At 43.3% G+C, this 19436-nt stretch overlaps 1 protein-coding gene across 1 annotated transcript in view; it reads right to left on the bottom strand.

The window, feature by feature from the left end:
* The window catches only part of NAALADL2 (N-acetylated alpha-linked acidic dipeptidase like 2), a gene marked incomplete at its 5' end in the record, with an annotated part of 477074 nt that overhangs the window by 183391 nt on the left and 274247 nt on the right, over positions 1–19436 (bottom strand). Inside the window, one exon of the mRNA XM_030215679.1 lies at positions 6706–6846. Coding sequence (XP_030071539.1) covers positions 6706–6846 — 141 coding nt within the window. The remainder of the gene's footprint in view (positions 1–6705; positions 6847–19436) is intronic.

Genomic DNA, 19436 nt, shown 5'->3' with positions numbered 1-19436 from the left:
TAGGAGGAGGTTGGTGACCACTGGGGGAGTAAGGGGAGGTCATCCCCAATTCCCTCCGGTGGTCATCTGGTCAGTTCAGGCACTTTTTCAAGGCTTGCTCGTGAAAAAAAAGGGACCAAGTAAAGTCAGCCAAATGCTCGTCAGGGACGCCCTCCTTTTTTCCATTATCGGACGAGGACGCCCATCTCTTAACCACACCCCCGTCCCGCCTTCGCTACGCTGTCAACACGCCCCCGTGAACTTTGGTCGTCCCCGCGATGGAAAGAAGTTGAGGATGCCCGAAATCGGCTTTCGATTATGTCGATTTTGGCGACCCTGAGAGAAGGACACCCATCTCCCAATTTGTGTCGAAAGATGGGCGCCCTTCTCTTTCAATTATGCCCCTGTATGCCATACTTTGTATTGTTATTTGAATATTTTTACTTCCGTAATTGCGGATTGCTCATGCTTGATCTATTCTTACTGTACACCGCCTTGAGTGAATTTCTTCAAAAAAGCAGTAAATAAATCCTAATAAATAAATAAATAAATAAATAGGAATATTTTGGGCTTCTTATCATTTAGCTAATTATTACAGCACCTCAGTAAAAGGATCTCTTAGTTTATCCAGCTTTCCTTTCTGCATTCTTCTGTTTATAGTCAGCTTTTGTTGTGAAATGAAGACAATTTCATCTCGGGCAGACTGAAATGATCTTGCCTGTGACCTGGTCACATTCCCAGACTTTATTTACCAGGTAACTTAGTACAAATGTTAAGACTGGATATAGAGAGAGATTTCTTTTTATAAATAATAATAGATATTGGAAGCAAAGATAAGAAATAACCCACGGCTTTACTATGGTCACTAGCAGTTTAAATTCTACAGTCATATTCCTCAGTTGTCCAGTAAGGATTAACAACCTGAACTGCAGGCACTAGGAAGATCTCTTGGGTAATCACTATATTTAAGACAGGTAATTCCGTTTCTGAGTGTAGGGTTTGTTGTAGGGTCCCATGTGTGTCTGTGTGTGGATATGGTCTATGGTTTATTTGGTACTTTCAATGCTGCCTTTTTGCAAGTCACATCTAAGTGGTTTACAAACATGAAAAAAAAAAAATCATTAAAGAACAGAAATGGAATTCCATAATCAAACAGGAGAGGGAGGCATAAAAGTTAAGACAAGTGAATTAGTAAAGCACACAGGAGATAACCAACCATGGCAAAAGGACAGACAAGGTGAAGGACCCCAAGACCTGTGGATCCCGCTGGACACATTTCTCAAGGAGAAAAAGCAAACCCAAACTTAGTTCAAGATGGTTCGGCACGTAAGTATTTAGGTGGGGAATTCCACAGGGTCGGTGTTAAAAGGAAAAAAATGATGTACGATACGTAGAGTCTAGCCAGGCCTGTGATATTACAAGGAACAGGAAGTAGAAATTCATTCGAAAAGCAGAGATGACAGGCCAGCTTGTATGGGACTAGTAAAGAAGAAATATATGGTGGAATGCTTCCGAACATTGCACAGTGTGTAAATGAGATTCTGAAATTGGAACTGAAAGCACACAGAGAACCAAAAGATGATGGCGTAGCAAGGGGGGGCGGGAGGGGCGGTCCGCCCCGGGTGTCAGCTCTGGGGGGGGGGGGGGGTGCTCCCTGCCAGCTCCCCCCGGGTGCAGCACGATGACACCCCCCCCCTCGGCGCATCAACACCCCCCCCGACCAGTGCCTACCCTCCTCAGCTCCCTCCGGATCCAACCAGCTCCCACACCCTACCTTTAAAGAAATTTCGGAAGCTGTGGAGAGGCGAGGTGCAGCGCCTCGCGCCTGCATGTAAAAGAAGCGTGGATCCTCATCGGGCCTTCCCTCACGCTGTCTGTCCCGCCCTTGCGGAAATAGGAAGTTGCGTCAGCAGAGGGCGGGACAGACAGTGTGAGGGAAGGCCCGATGAGGATCCACACTTCTTTTACATGCAGGCGCGAGGCGCTGTGCCTCGCCTCTCCACGGCTTCGGAAATTTCTTTAAAGGTAGGGTGCGGGAGCTGGTTGGAGGGAGCTGAGGAGGGTAGGCACTGGGTCGGGGGGGGGGGGTGTTGATGCGCCGAGGGGGGGGAGGTGTCATCATGCTGCACCCGGGGGGGGGGGGGGGGATGCAACGGCGGACTGCCCCGGGTGGCAGCCCTCCTTGCTATGCCACTGCTATTGCTATTCATCCATCCCACAGTCAGCTGCAGTGGAGGAGCTGGTGGGTGGGCTCATGGGGTCAGTCTACAGAATGTGAACTGCTGCACTCTGAAGCTGGACGGGCACTGCTATGGAGGTGCTGCTACCCAAAAGAGCTGGAAGATAGCTAAACTGGCAGAGGTTGGAAGGGGAGACAGATCTGGCTTCAGAGCACGTGTAGGAAGGTTTCCTTTCCTGTAATTTCTGATGGGTCCGTTTCACTAGTTATCAATGGAGACTGAAAGGTGATGAGGACAGAATTTAGGTCACACTCTGGAACTAGTGACATATGTAATACAGCAGAGGAGATCGTGGGAGATAGAGGCTCACGTACACTAGCGATCCCTCTGTCAAAAAATGGGAAATTGTAATAAAGATCCAGGACATGGGCTTTATGACCTGTGTCTAATGATGCTCCACAGTAAAGGTAAAGTTATATAATTTATTTATTTGTTACATTTGTACCCCACATTTTCCCACCTAATTGCAGGCTCAATGTGGCTTACATAGTACCGTAGAGGCTGTTGCCAATTCGGTTAATAACAGATACAAAGTGATATTGTGATCATATGAGGTAGGTTGTGCTTGATTAAGTATAGGTATACAGGGCTTCTGAATGCCAATAAAAATACTAAACCATTATAAAAGCATAAGTTAAATACACTTAATCTATTGCTTTCAGGTTTACTATCAGACATATTCTGTAATGATCGCCTATTTGACTGTTATTTATTGCTTTGTTTTATTTTCAGTATATTAAGTGCTCTTTATTTATATGTATTGTATTATATTTGATTTTATGGGCATTAGCAGCAGAGAATAGTCTTGTGAGGGGTAGAAATGACATAAATCAAGTTGTGATGAACAGAACAATACAAATGATATAAAAACCCATAAAAAGTGTTACAAAACAAAGTAATGAACATCAGTATTTTCTATCTCAAGCAGGTGGATGGACACACTTTTCAGCCTCTGGTTCTGAGTGCTTAACTCCTGGTCCAGTTGGCCAAGACAATGGACAGAACCGACCTAAGCTTCTGACAACCTAAGCGCCTTAACACCCAAGATATTCTACCCACAACAAATGTAAAACACAACCCGCAAAATAGTAGAAAACTGTAAACCCCACAGTTCCATGTGAACGTTAACATTGTTCTATCTAAACTGTAACCAATTCATCCTAGTCTCCTATAAGCCACATTGAACCTACCACAGGTGGGAAAATGTGGGGTACAAATGCAGAAATAATAATAATACTAGTAAAAAAGGCCCATTTCTGGAACGAATGAAACGGGCGCTAGCAAGGTTTTCCTGGGAGTGTGTATGTTTGAGAGAGAGAGAGCCAGAGTGAATGTGCAGGTGTGTGACAGAGTGAGACTGTCTGTGTGACAGTGTGTGTGTGAGAATGAGAGTGTGTGACAGAGCTCCCTCCCCTGTTCCTAATGCCCCTCACCCCGTTCCCTCCCCTCCTTTTCCTTCTCCTTCCCACACTTTGGGTTCCTTAAGGCTTTCAAAAGTCTATGTACCCCCGTGGCCCTAACGCCCAGTATCCGGATACCCCACTGCTTTCCTCCTCACCCCTCCCCCAAGATGTAATACTTTCACGTCCTTCATTTTTAAAAAAAGTGTCCTATCTACCCTGTGTACAAATGCCCGGCATTCAGATTGTGTTCCTCTCGTAAATTTTCATTTCTTTCATTCATTCAGAACTTGCCCCCCCCCCCCCCGAACACTTTTGGTTCCTTCAGTCTTTTAAAACTCTCCTATGTACCCTGTGTGCTAATGGCCAGCATTGAGATTGTTTTCCTGTCCGAAATTTGCATGTCTTTGTCATTCACAACTCCCCCCCCTTCTCCAGTTTAACACTTTTGGTTCCTTCAGTCTTTTAAAACTGTCCTATGTACCCTGTGTGCTAATGGCCAGCATTGAGATTGTTTTCCTGTCCCAAATTTGCATGTCTTTCAGTCATTCACAACTCCCCCCCCCCCCCCCTTCTCCAGTTTAACACTTTGGTTTCCTTCAGTCTTTTAAAACTCTCCTATCTACCCTCTGTCCTAATGGCCTACATTCAGATTGTTTTCCTTTCCCAAATGTTCATGTCTTTCAGTCTTTCAGAACTCCCCCCCCTCCCCCCATTTAACACTTTCGGTTCCTTCAGTCTTTTAAAACTCTCCTATCAACTCTGTGTCCTAATGGCCAGACCTCAGATTGTTTTGCTTTGCCAAATTGTCTGTCACTGATGTCACTGAGGTCAGTGCGTGCCTGCCTAGCAGACCACTTCCTGCAGGCACGGTCCCAAGCACATCCTGTTGGAGGTGAGAATTATTATATAGGATTAGGGTGGATATTCAGACCAAGGGAGGCAACCTGGCTAACTCCCATAGTTGGTGGTGAGCCCGAATATTCAACGCCGAGCCATTTCTGGTGACCAGCACTGAATATCCGGTATATCAAGTGCTGAAAATAAATAAATCAAATAGCCGACTAAGTCCATCTTCAGCACCAGCCAGCTAAGTTCATAGTGGCCAAAGATAGGCCTGCTATTTACGCAGCCCAATTTGGCTGCAAAACTTAGCCGACCAACGTTTGAATATTTTAGCTGGCTACATTGAGCAATATAGTCGGTTAGCTGCTATGGGCTAGATTCTATATATAGAGCCTGAAAAAATCCACATGGTAAAAAAAAATGCCTAGGCGTATTCTCTAAAGTACACCTAAATCTTGAAGAATAGGCTTAAACTTCTGTGCGGTATATAGAATACACAGAGCACCTCTCCATGTGACCAAATTTGGTCACGTCCCTTTACATTTGACTTGGCGTAAATCCTGCTGCTTAAATTAGGCGCAGAGTGGATGTATTCTACAATAATGCACATAGATTTTAGAAACGCCCATGACCCACTCATTCCACCCCCATAACCATGCCCCTTTTCAACTATGCGACTTGGAATTTATTCACACCACATTATACAATATACTTAGCAAGTTATGCGTGTAAATTTTAATGCCAATTAACATCCAATTAACAGTGCTGTTTAGCTAGTTAACAAATTAAGGGTCCTGTATACTAAACCACACTATAGGCATGCTAACTTTTTACAGCGCACTAAAAGTTAGCACGCACTAATGCTAGGGACACCCATGGGTGTCTAGCATTAGCGGGTGCTAATTTTTAGCACGTGCTAAAAAGTTAGTGCACCTGCAGTGTGGCTTAGTAAACAGGGCCATACGTTACATGCATTGTTATAGAATATGCTTCGACACAATATATAGAATTTGGGGGTATGCACTGACTGTAAATATTCAGCGGGAGATAGCCGGCTATTCCCCACTGAATATTCGCAGATAGCCAGTTAAGTGATATTTAAACAGCCAGGAGAATAGCCATGCTGGGTCAGTCCAATGGTCCATCTAGCCCAATATCCTGCTTCTAACAGTGGCCAATCCAGGTCACAAGTACCCGGCATAATCTCAAATAGTAGCAACATTCCAATCAGAATCTCAAATAGTAGCAACATTCCATGTAGAACCCCAAAGATGAGCAAGATTCCGTTCAGAATCTCAAATAGTAGCATAAGTACATAAGTATTGCCATACTGGGACAGACCAAAGGTCCATCAAGCCCAGCATCCTGTTTCCAACAGTGGCCAATCCAGGTCACAAGTACCCGGCATAATCTCAAATAGTAGCAACATTCCATTCAGAATCTCAAATAGTAGCAACATTCCGTGCCACCAATCCCAGGACAAGCAGTGGCTTCCCCATGTCTATCTCAACAGCAGACTATGGACTCTTCCTCCAGGAACTTGTCCAAACCTTTTTTAAACCCAGATATGCTAACCACTGTTACCATACTATTCTTTAAAGATTTGTGCACAAATCTTATAGCATGGAACTCATAAGGGGGCATGGCCATGGGATGGGCAAAGGTGGGTCTGGTGCGTTCACTACAGATGCACGCAGTATTACTGAATACCAGGAATGCACACCTAAATTATGGGACAAGATTTACACCAGGATTCAGTTGGCATAAATCCTTGTGGCCAAAGTTTGGCATGGAAATCGACGCCAAGCGCTATTTTACTAGTGCCCAACTTGGAGTGCAGTTTATAGAATAGCACTCCATGTGGATTTTTTTTTTTGAGCACCATTTACTGAATCTACTCTATTTAATTTAATTCTGGCATTTATAAATTCATTTAACCATCAAGTTCAAAGCAGAGAACAATCTCACAATATATACAGGTACTATCTCTGTCCCTAGAGAGCTCACAATCTCAGTTTTTGTACCTGAGGTGATGAAGGGTTAAGTGACTTGCCCAGGATCACAAGGAGCTGCAGGCCACAACTAATGGCCAGTTTTCGAACAGCCAGTTGTGTGCTCAAATGGTTTTGAAAATGGTTCTCTAAAGTTTTGGGGACATGCACAAGAGGTAATGCCACTGTACTATTGAGGTTTATCATACAGACAATATTTTGTATAAAACTTTATTTAAAGGGATTTACCTGTACTGGATACTTCAAGGTGTAAACATTCATGTCTGCTCTCATTGTTAGGTAAGGAAAACAGTGATCTGACCAGTGTTACGGAGATAGGTTGCACTAGCAAGGAAGTGAGGTTCAGTTGATTTTGTCTGTAGATTCCATCTAAATAAAATTAAAAAGAAGCAACTTAGTAACCATTACCATAAGACAGATAAAACAGTATCTTCAGCAATTTCAAGAGATCAAAATGTCAGGTATAGAATGCCAGAAAGTCCCATTTTACATCGGATGTAGGGATTGGAATTGAGACAGACAGGTTGGAATGTGCACAGTTCTGAAAGTATTTTACAAAAGGATCTAATGACATAGACCCCTTCTTAAAATAACTGCAGAAGTGCATATATATATATATATATACAGTGCAATCCGCTTAAGGTCTGGGACCAGAGAAATATATGCAGTTAACCGGAGCGTACACTTAACCGTTGTGACCCAAAGAAGCTTGACATCTGATAAACATAAGTACAGTACTGTTTATTATACATACAGTATACAGTCTCCGTTAACTGACGATTGTGAAAAATTACAGAAGGACCTTACAAGACTGGGAGACTGGGCAGCTAAATGGCAGATGACGTTTAATGTGAGCAAGTGCAAGGTGATGCATGTGGGAAAAAAGAACCCGAATTATAGCTACGTCATGCAAGGTTCCACGTTAGGAGTTACGGACCAAGAAAGGGATCTGGGTGTCGTCGTCGATAATACACTGAAACCTTCTGCTCAGTGTGCTGCTGCGGCTAGGAAAGCGAATAGAATGTGGGTATTATTAGGAAAGGTATAGAAAACAGGTGTGAGGATGTTATAATGCCGTTGTATCGCGCTCCATGGTGCGACCGCACCTTGAGTATTATGTTCAATTCTGGTCGCCGAATCTCAAGAAAGATATAGTAGAATTGGAAAAGGTGCAGTGAAGGGCGACGAAAATGATAGCGGGGATGGGACGACTTCCCTATGAAGAAAGACTAAGGAGGCCAGGGCTTTTCAGCTTGGAGAAGAGACGGCTGATTGAGGTATATAAAATAATGAGTGGAGTGCAACAGGAAGATGTGAAGCGTCTGTTCACGCTTTCCAAAAATACTAGGACTAGGGGGCATGCGATGAAACTACAGTGTAGTAAATTTAAAACAAATCGGAGAAAATGTTTCTTCAACCAACGCGTAATTAAACTCTGGAATATGTTACCAGAGAAGTGGTGAAGGCGGTTAGCTTAGCAGAGTTTAAAAAGGGGTTAGACGGTTTCCTAAAGGACAAGTCCATAAACCACTACTAAATGAACTTGGGAAAAATCCACAATTCCAGGAATAACATGTATAGAATGTTTGTACGTTTGGGAAGCTAGCCAGGTGCCCTTGGCCTGGATTGGCCGCTGTCGTGGACAGGATGCTGGGCTCGATGGACCTTTGGTCTTTTCCCATTGTGGCATTACTTATGTACTTATAGTCCTCTGTACACTCATGTGTCTGTGAGTTCCATAGACTACATCTGCCAGACGGTAAAAACTGTCATAGCACTGACATCCAGTGGCCTCCAGATAGGCCCGCACGGTGTTGAGACTCTCCAGCGCTCCTGCAAAAGTGACAGGCGGTTGTTGAATTTCGTCAGCATGTGCCTCACTGCTCATTTCATCATCTGTTTCATCATCAGCCGTTGCCTGCGTGTAGGCGCATATCTCCACATCAGTGCTCTCGTCAGCTGTTTGTAGACCGTAATCAACAGCTATGTAGTGATGAAACTCCTCTTCAGTAACACCGGCTGGGATGTCAATAGCCTGTTCATCTGACGCGTTTGCAACAGCTGCATCTGTTTCGTCCCTCTCCACATCCCTAACAAAGCTTGCCCGCTTGTAGCACTTCACAATAGTTACCTGTGTAACATGATTCCAGGCTTCTTTCTGCATATGTAGGGAATCCAACAGTGAGCCAGTTCAACAGCACATTTATCGTTGCCAGTCTGGTCATCCATAACGCTCATCAGACGACGTAGCATAAGAGCCTGATAATGTTGTTTGAAATTGGCTATTATGCCCAGATCCATACCTTGGATCAGAGAGGTAGTGTTTGGTGGCAGGAAGACCACTTTGACGTTAGACAGCCTGACATCATCACTGTGTGCAGCACAATTATCACAAAGCTTCAAAATCTGACGCTTTTGTGCCCGCATTCTAGTATCTAACTTCTTTAGCCACTGCTTCCAAATTTCCCCAGTCATCCATAAATTTGCATTAGCCTCGTATGACAAAGGAAGTCGCTTAACATTCTTGAAGCAACGGGGCTGTTTGCTCTTTCCAATGACGAGTGGTTCGAACTTCTCACTCCCATCCATATTGCAGCAAAGGAGGATCATCAGTCGGACCTTCGACGTTTTACTTCCTGTAGTTTTGGCTTGTTTGAATGCAAGTGTTCCATCAGGAATTGCTCGCCAGTAGAGACCATTTTCGTCAGCATTGAATATGTCACGAGGTGCAACCTCATTCGAGATGGTAGGAAGAACTGAAACAACCCAATCTTCAGCATGCTGTTTCTTGAATTTTATGTTGTTCCTCTCCTTCCATCTTTCCAACCATCCAACAGTGGCTTTGAATTCAGTTAGTCCAAGACTTTCAGCTAGCTAATTAGCTTTCTCCTTAAGCAGTGGACCACTGACAGGAAACTGTCTGCTCCTGACTTGAGAAAACCACCGAAGAAGAGCATCTTCTACATCCTCAGCTTTTCCCGCCCGTTTTCGTTTCCTGTGTGGATTTGCGTTGTTTTACCAGTCTTCCAGAAGCTGATCTTTCTGCTTCAAGATATGTGAAATTTGACTTGGATTGACACCATATTCTTTAGCAATAGATGCTTGACTTTGCTTGTTTTCTAACTTTTTAAGAACTTCTATTCATTCAGCCAGTGTTAAAGTCTTACAGTTGCATGACGATGACGACACCAGTGTACACTCTAACAACATTCTTTCGCTTATTCTGGCTGTGGCAGTTAACCTAGATTTCAAATTTACCGCCCCTTGGTCACGTGCCAATCGGCTTCCATATTCCGTGCGTGCGCTTATGCAGAGTCTTTCCTGCAGAGGAGAGGTCTTAAACTATGCATATTAACGAATCTTGCACTTATCAGTGGTGCACTAAACCAAAGTTTGTCCCCATAGAAATTGATGGCGCCAAAAACAGGACCGAAATACAGCATGCAGTTAAACAGAGCATGCGCTTATCCGACGTGCACTTAAATGGAGTGCACTGTATATACATGCAGTGGCGGCCCTACCATTAGGCCAGCTGAAGCGGGGGCCTCAGACAGCACCCTACTGAGGCAACATTGCCTCCCGCCCTTCCTTCCCCAACCTTCTTCCCTGAATTTATCTTTTATTTTCTTGTTTTTCATAAGGCTGCCCTGCCACCAGTCCTGGCCCCTTCTCTCTACTGCTGCCTGCCTCTCTGATGTAACTTCCTGTTTCCTCAGAGGCAAGACACAGTAGAGAAAGGGGACTATGGGAGTCGCTGTTGCCGCCTTTTGAAAAACAAGAAAATAAAAGGTAAATTCAGGGAAGGGTGTGGGGGAAGGAAGGGGAGAGATGTCCAAACATGGCGGGGTTGCAGCAAGTGGAGGAGTCGAGGTGGCAGCTCATTGCTCACCTCAGGCGGCAGATTGTCTTGGGCTGTCCCTGTCTATACACACGTGCACTGGGAGCAGCCATTTTATAGATAAAGGAAAAAGAGAACAGCATGGACCTGGCACCTTTCACACAAAGGCCATGTTTTTCACATGGTTTCATTCCAGAAATAGATTTAAACTACATAGGATTAAGAAAAATGAGATTTTTAATACTCATGTAAAGACCTGGCCAAAAATAACACTTTTTAAAAACCTATACGTGCAGTTGGGCCAGGTGTAAACGCTTGTTTCAAACTTTTTCCACATACATGTCTATTCTCTTGTGAAAAGTGGAGGAGTGGCCTAGTGGTTAGGGTGGTGGACTTTGGTCCTGGGGAACTGAGGAACTGAATTCGATTCCCACTTCAGGCACAGGCAGCTCCTTGTGACTCTGGGCAAGTCACTTAACCCTCCATTGCCCCATGTAAGCCGCATTGAGCCTGCCATGAGTGGGAAAGCGCGGGGTACAAATGTAACAAAAATAAAATAGATACTATTGGAAATTCTACATGGAATGTTGCTATTCCACTAGCAACATTCCATGTAGAAGGCTGTGCAGGCTTCTGTTTCTGTGAGTCTGACATCCTGCACGTACGTGCAGGATGTCAGACTCACAGAAGCAGAAGCCTGCGCGGCCACATTGGTGATCTGCAAGGGCCGACTTCTACATGGAATGTTGCTAGTGGAATAGCAACATTCCATGTAGAATCTCAAACAGTAGCAACAGTGGAGGAGTGGCCTAGTGGTTAGGGTGGTGGACTTTGATCCTGGGGAACTGAGTTCGATTTCCACTTCAGGCACAGGCAGCTCCTTGTGACTCTGGGCAAGTCACTTAACCCTCCATTGCCCCATGTAAGCTGCATTGAACCTGCCATGAGTGGGAAAGCGCGGGGTACAAATGTAACAAACAAACAAACAAACAAAAAAACGCATGTAGATTTTAGTCCTACCAAACCCCAATCAAACCATGCCCCCTTGCATACAATGTACATGTGAAAATACTCATATGTTCATATAGACATCACCCAAACAAAAACCAAAATGTCAGAAGACTTATATAGATCCTTCCTATCTTAAAATAAATGTTAAAATAAGAAATTTCTAGGCAGTAAACAAAAATGATTTCAGAAAAAAAATATTACTTCATAAAGAAGGTGGTGATGGTGGATGCCACGGGAACAATCTTTCAGAGGAAGTGCTGAGGGCAATAACAGCAGACATTAAAAAAGGATACGATGAGCAGGAAAGGTCTCTAGTCATAAAAGAAAAAAAAAGTCTGGTATCCACTTGAATTTAATTCATGCAAGAATATGTCGTTTGGGCAGAGTGGATGAACCCTGTGTTCACTATTTGCCACCATATTCTATGCTTGATATAAAGTTTCTATTATTAGCAGGTTGTCGCATGAATTCCCGATCAAATAGTGTTAAGCGAAACAAAGTTTATAACAGTTTTGAATATTGTAAAGCTAACATGAATTTATTTGTTACATTTGTATCCCACATTTTCCCACCTATTTGTAGGCTCAACATGAAGTGAAATCTAGGTTTATTCCTGCTATAAAAAAAACCTAAGGCCTATGCAAGTTTTATACTTTGATCTGTACTCTCCAACCGCCCCCCCCCCTTCCCTACTTTTCTGCCCATCTCTTTTCTTCACTTAATTTTCAGCCTAGATATGGATACCTACTTCTTACATGTGAGCTCCGGTATTGCCATACTTTGTAAAATGTTACTTGTTGTTATGTTGTGAGCTCTTGATTGTATTTGTATCAAAAAATCAATAAAAGAAATTAAACACTAAAAAACTAAGGGCCTCTTTTACAGTCGCGCTTTCTTGGCACGGCAAATGAGAGGAAGCCCATTCAGGGGGTCTTTTACTAAGGAACGCTAGTGTTTTTAGCGCGTGCTAATATTTAAGGCATGCTAAATGTTAGTGACATCCATATATTCCTATGGATGTCGCTAACATTTAATGCACCTTAAATGTTAGCGCATGCTAAAAACGTTAGCACGCCTTAGTAAAAGAGGCCTTCAATTCCTATGGGCTTCCTTTCATTTGCCGCATGGGAATTGCTAGTGCGGCTTTATACAAGAAGCCCACAGGGCCCTATTTCCTCAGTTGCATTATGGCAATTACATGCTATTTACCAATGAATGTGTCTTAATTGGCAACATAACCAGTGCATTTTTGCTAGCAAAAAAGATGCCAGTACTCAAATGCCAGGCCACCCTTCAGAGGTGGGATAATCACTGGGGAACGCACCCCACAATAGCTAGGCCCCCTGCAACCAGTCACAGAATCTATGACAAGGCAGAATTGGTGTGTAGAGCCTGAGCACTTTCATTAAAACTTCGGGACCGTGGGTCAATTTTAGCAGACAATGGAAAAGGTGCCGGTACCCAGTACCCCCTCAAAAAAAGCCCTGAACATAACTACAAGAACATAAGAAAGGCTGTACTGGGACAGATCAAAGGTCAATCAAACTCTGCATCCTGTTTCCGACAGTGACCAATTCAGGTCACAAGTACCTGTGGGAGGATCTGAAAAAGTGGCGAGATTTCATGCTGCTTACTACTGAGGGTAAGCAGTGACTTACTCCCAAGTCTACCTTAATGGTTTATAAACATTTCCTCCAGCAACTTGTCCAAACCTTTTTGAAAACCAGCTATGCTACCCTGCTTTTACCACATCCTAACAACAGCTTTCAGACCTTAATTATGCATTGATGGCTCCTTTACTAAGCGGTGGTAAGCCCAACACGGGCTTACCACCCGCTATACAGGAAGTATCGACGGGCTACTGGAGCAGCCCGGCGGTACTTCCTACCCCTAGCTCGCCATCATTTCCGGCGCTAGAAAAATGTATTTTGTAGTGCCGGAGTGTACCCAGCAGTAATTGGGCAGTGCCGCATCCTGCCTGATTACCGGCAGGTTAACGCGGGAGCCCTTACCGCCACCTCAATGGGTGGAGGTAAGGGCTTCCCCTCGAAAACGGGCGAGCGGAAAGTGCTTTATTTACCGCATGGTCATTTCCTGCAGGTAGGCAAGACTTCCCTTTTACCAGCTGTGGTAAAAGGGGACCTCGGCGCACATGTAAAACACGCTGATGCCAGCGCCAGCCCCCTTTTGCCACAGCTTGGTGAACGGGGCCCCGAGTGAGAAACATTTTATCCTATTCAAATGTATTTTTTAGTAAATTTATAGACTGTTCCCCAGTTTTCCAGATTTTATTAATCTATCGTATCTCCCCCTCAGCCATCTCTTTTCCAAGATGAACAGCCCCAGCATCTTTAACCATTCCTCATAATAGAATCGTTCCGTGCATTCCATGCCCTTTATCATTTTGGTCACTTTTTTTCTATCTTTTCTATTTCTGCTGTATCTTTTTCAAGACGTAGCGACCAGAATCGTATCAGTATTTAAGGTGCATTCACACATGCAACAATACAGAAGAATTATGGCATGCCTTGTTTTATTCCCTATTCCATTCTTAATTCATTATGCTCAGTTTGCTTTTTTGGCCATTGCTGCATTCTGAGCAGATTTCACTGTATTGTGTACAAAAATCCTTTTCCTGGGTGGTGAATCCTAATGTGGATCCGAGCATCACGTAGCTATATTTTGGATTATCCTTGCATCACTTTGTACTTGGCTACATTAAATTTCACTCTGCCATTTGGATACTTAATCTTCTCATCTCCCAAGGTCCTCCTGTAATTTCTTACAATCTGTATGTGTTTCTAACAACTTAGAATAATTTTGTTTCATCTGCAAATTTGATCACCTCATTTGTTGTTCCTTTCCAGAACGTTTACAAATATATTAAAAAATACTGGTACCAAATGCTAAACTCCTGGGAAGCAAGACTTACAAATGCCGTGAGCAGGCTTTTTGAACAAGTTTGAGAACTGTTGGGGTTTTTAGCAGAACTATATTGATACTGTTGATGAAGGGAGTAAACTTTAAATCTGCTCATGAAATGTCCTTTGGTTATGGAGCAATTAATATTTGGAATTCTTTACCTTTTAACATTTGTCTAATTTAGAAAGAAGCTGTAAACACTTTTTTTAAAACCAAATTTGTATGCGTTGGTCATTTTTATGGAAGAAGATGTGAGAGATCTACTTGTACCGGAAATGGTTTTCAAGGGTGACGATCAGGAGGAACTGAAAGAAATCTCAGTGAACCTGGAAGACGTACTGAGCCAAATCGACAAGTTAAAGAGTGATAAATCACCTGGACCAGATGGTATACACCCCGGGGCACTGAAAGAACTCAAACATGATGCTGATCTGCTGTTAGTGATCTGTAACCTGTGATTAAAATCGACCATAGTACCTGAAGAATAGAGGGTGGACAACGTAACGCTGATTTTTAAAAATTATTCCAGGTGTGATCTGGGAAATTACAGACTGGTAAGCCTGACGTCAGTGCGGGGCAAGTTGGTGGAAACTATTATAAAGAATAAAATTATAGAACACAGACAAACATGGTTTAATGGGACACTGTCAGCATGGGTTCGGCCAAGGGAAGTCTTGCTTCACCAATTTGTTTCATTTCTTTGAAGGCATGAATAAACATGTGGATGATGGTGAGCCAGTTGATGTAGTGTATCTAGATTTTTACAATGCTTTTAACAAAGTTCTTCATGAGAGATTCCTGAGAAAATTAAAAAGTCATGGGACAGTCATGTTACCCGTTTTGAACCTGATTGATTAGGGATTTGGTGGGATACAATTCCTTTACATAACTTAAAAACAGTTCAGGTTTGTAACTAGCGAAGAAAGTACGCCCATCAACTACTGATGTGAAACATAAAGGGGGAGAGTCTACATATGTCATCTGGAAAATCCACGTGGAAATCATTTTCACCTAAGCATATTCTATAAGATTTAGGCGCGGTTTATAGAATGAGTTTAATTGATATCCCAGCACCTAAAACTATATACATCATTTTACACCAACAAAAATATGGCATAAATCCGTGCGAGTAGATTTACGTAGAGTGGGTCATATTTATATCAACGTGTGTAAATTTGGGAACGCCCACAAAACACCTATTTCCCTGCCAATAGCTACGCCCCTTTTGAACTGCACACTTTAGAATTTAAGCGAGTTCGTTATAGCATACACTTAGTGAGTTATGCGTGTAAATTGTAACTATTGCCAATTAGTGCTCATTATTGCTTAAGTGCTGTTAACAACACTGATTGGCTTGTTTAGCCAATTAACTTATGTGCATTGTTATGGAATTTGTTTAGATTTAGGCATGAAATGCAAGGTTCCATATACAGAATCCTGCAGAAAGTACTAGCTTTATATGGATTTGGTAGGACCAAAGGAATTTACAGTAAAAATCTCATAAACAAACTCCATGTGCCCTACACTTGTACAAGAAAATGGAGATTAAAGATAATATACATAAACTACACAAAGGCCCTTATTAGCATATTACTTTCTATTGGAAACATTCCTCTTGTTTTAGTGATTTAATGATAAGAATGCACATGGCGATGGGTGGTACCCTGCAGTAGGATTTCACCTTTCACTAAAAGAGTTTCAAGTCACTTTTTGGGGCATAATCGAACAGAAACGCCTATCTCCATGGGCGTTAATCTCCGAGAACGGGTCCGTGAAGGGGCGGAGTGAACCGTATTTTAAAAAAAAAATAGACGCCCATGTTTTATTCGCCAAGGTGTGAGCTGGGCGTTTTTGCTTTTCAGCGATAATGGAAAATGAAATCGCCCAGCTCAAAAACGAATACATCCAAGGCATTTGTTCGTGGGAGGGGCCAGGATTCATAGTGCACTGGTCCCCCTCACATGCCAGGACACCAACCGGGCACCCTAGGGGGCACTTTTACAAAAACAAAAAAAAAGGTAAAAGAGCTCCCAGGTGCATAGCACCCTTCCCTTGGGTGTTGAGCCCCCCCAAATCCCCCTCAAAACCCACTGCCCACAAGTCTACACCATTACTATAGCCCTAAGAGGTGAAGGGGGGCACCTACATGTGGGTACAGTGGGTTTGGGGGGGTTGGACGACTAAGCATTAAGCAGCACAATTGTAACAGGTAGGGGGGGATGGGCCTGGGTCCACCTGCCTGACGTCCACTGCACCCCCTAACAACTGCTCCAGGGACCTGCATACTGCTGCTTGGGAGGAGGGTATGACATTTGAGGGTGAAAGTAAAAAGTTGTGAAACATTATTTTTTTGTGGTGGGAGGGGGTTAGTGACCACTGGGGGAGTCAGGGGAGGTCATCCCCGACTCCCTCTGGGGGTCATCTGGTCATTTAGGGCACTTTTTGGGGCCTTATTCGTGAAAAAACAGGGTCCAGGAAAAGTGCCCTAAATTCTAGCTACAAACGCATCCATTATCGGCGAAAGGCGCCCATCTCTGTTCGGGTGATAACCACGCCCCAGTTCCGCCTTCACCACGCCTCCGACACGCCCCCGTCAACTTTGTCCGCATCCGCGACGGAGTGCAGTTGAAAGCGTCCAAGGTTCGGCTTTCCATTATACCGCTTTATTTGTTTTTGTGAGAAAAACGCCCATCTCCCGATTTAGGTCGGAACTTGGGCGTTTTTCTCGTTCGATTATAAGCTGGATTGTATACCACAGGAGAAAATTAATGAACGTGAATGCCTCATGATTGATTCTTTCATTGACACAATTAAAGCAATTCCTTTTATGCCCTAAAATGTCATTTTAAGATCTTCCAGCATTAAAAAGGTTGAATCTGACTGAACACTGAACTATAATTATGCCTCGCCACATCTTTGCCTTTCTGCTGCATTACTGGGAGAACGGTATTAGTTCTGAAATATCTCAACTGAATGGCTCATTAATTTTTCACCTTAAGCTTAATGGAAATTTGACAAACAGTGCTAGGCCAAGAATAGTCACTCAAAGTAAGATTTCAGAGCACACCAGGAAGATTAAATTATGGCGAAAAGGCAGACTAAAGCTTGTATGCTTGAATTAGAAGCAGCTCCCTTTTATCACCTGCTCTGTAGATGTAGTTTAAATATGAAATATGGGAGACTTTTATTCTGTGTTTTTATGTTTGTAGTAATCCATGTCAATCTTTATTTGAGAGGCTGCATCATATCGTACCATTTAAAAAACAACTTGAAAAATAACTCATTGTCCCTATGGAAATTCAGTGCATACTTAAGAAATAAAAAAAAAAAAAGCCCTGTACTTATTGGGAGCTAAAAAGAAAAACACAAAAGGCAACAGTCTACTTGCTACATAAAAGTCTGTTATAAAAAGTAGACCGATACACATATATAAAAACAAAGAAATAATTTATTCAAACCAAGATAAAAGCAGTACCCGACGTGGCCACGTTTCGCCCTCAGGCTGCGTCAGGGGTAAAACTAAAAATCAGGGGTGATCAACATGCCCCTTCATAAAAAGCTGTGCTTGTTAACAGACACTGCTCTGGATCAAATTATTTCTTTGTTTTTATATATGTGTATCGGTCTACTTTTTATAACAGACACTTATTGGGAGCTAGGCAATACTTCAAAAAAATACACAAATATCACTCAATCTTTTTCATTTAAAACAGTTTCTTAGGTATTGTCCTAGGATCCATCTGGCAAAGAAAATCCCTCACCTCTTTTGAAGTATGGTACTAGTAGAGAGATTGCTTCTGCTGCCCCATTTCAACCCCAGGGTCTGAAGATCTTAAAGAGGAGGCTCAAGGCAATGAGAGGGATGGAGGACAAGGCCGAGATGGTTGGATTTTTGAAACATTTTACATTTGGGTACATTGTTCAATTGATAGGGGTCACCCTTTTGTGCAAATATCTTGCAAATAAACAGCGGAAAGCAAAATGGAATGTTAATAAAATAATAATAACATCCTGTACACTCCTAACATGTAGTCCAAATCTGCATAATCAAACTATCAGGGCTGGTGCAACACAATAAGAAAGGTAGGCATGACAAGCAGGCGCCAACATTTGAAGAGTGCCAGGCAAGAATGGAGTCCACCTGCCACACTTGCCTTGCTTACTGTGGCAGCGCCAGACCCATTCTCAACCACTGCTGAATCCCACCTATCTGGAAAGGAAGTCATGGATTGATGGGATGCAGAAGTGCTAGAGCACGGGCCTGTCCTGGAAGGCCCTGCCCTATGCTGATAGGCCTGAAAGTAGGGGTTTGGATACATAAGCAGGGCTGGCAGAGGGTAGGGAAGGAGTGATGAGATGGTATATACAGGGGAGCCAAGGAGGAGTGATGGAATGGTGGTCACAAGAGGGTAGGGAAGGAGTGATGAGATGGTGGACACAGGGGTGCAGAGAAGGAGTGATGGAATGGTGGACACAAGAGGGTAGGGAAGGAGTGATGAGACGGTGGACACAGGGGAGCAGAGAAGGAGTGATGGAATGGTGGACACAAGAGGGTAGGGAAGGAGTGATGAGATGGTGGACACAGGGGAGCAGAGGAGGAGTGATGGAATAGTGGACACAAGAGGGTAGGGAAGGAGTGATGAGATGGTGGACATAAGGGAGTAGGGAAGGAATGGGCACTACCTCTGGGATTGGGGACTACTGAGGGGCTCCTGAGGTAGTCTGGTGGTAGGTCCAGGTAGGCGTGCGGCAAGCCTGTTGCAACATGCCAGCCCTTTAGTAAAAGGGCCCCTTAGTGAACTGATGATGTATTCTATGTACCCCTGACACACCTACTTTTGAGTTACATGTTAGTAGAGTTAGATACCATGCCTTGTAGACTAGTGCGCAGCTGGATGAACACGTAAATTTTAATGAGTACCTATTAACCTCAGTAATTGGTTGCTAGCACCCAATTACTGAATGTTAAAGGCTCATTAGCAATTCATTTGTGCATGCATCTTGGGTGCATATACAAATCTGGGAGCCATATATAGAATCTAGGATAACCGATTTGTGTCTGTAAGTTATTCAATAGGTATAATAAATGGGAATGAATATATTGAAAAACACAAGGAGGAAAAAGCTTTAGCGAGTCATGACCTACTATAAATGGTCAAATAATGGCTTCAATCCGATGGTAGAAGCG

The sequence above is a fragment of the Microcaecilia unicolor genome, chromosome 10 (assembly GCF_901765095.1).
Source record: "Microcaecilia unicolor chromosome 10, aMicUni1.1, whole genome shotgun sequence".
NCBI lineage: Eukaryota > Metazoa > Chordata > Amphibia > Gymnophiona > Siphonopidae > Microcaecilia > Microcaecilia unicolor.
Note: the sequence above shows the minus strand (reverse complement) of the source record. Positions and strands in the feature narration are given on the sequence as shown.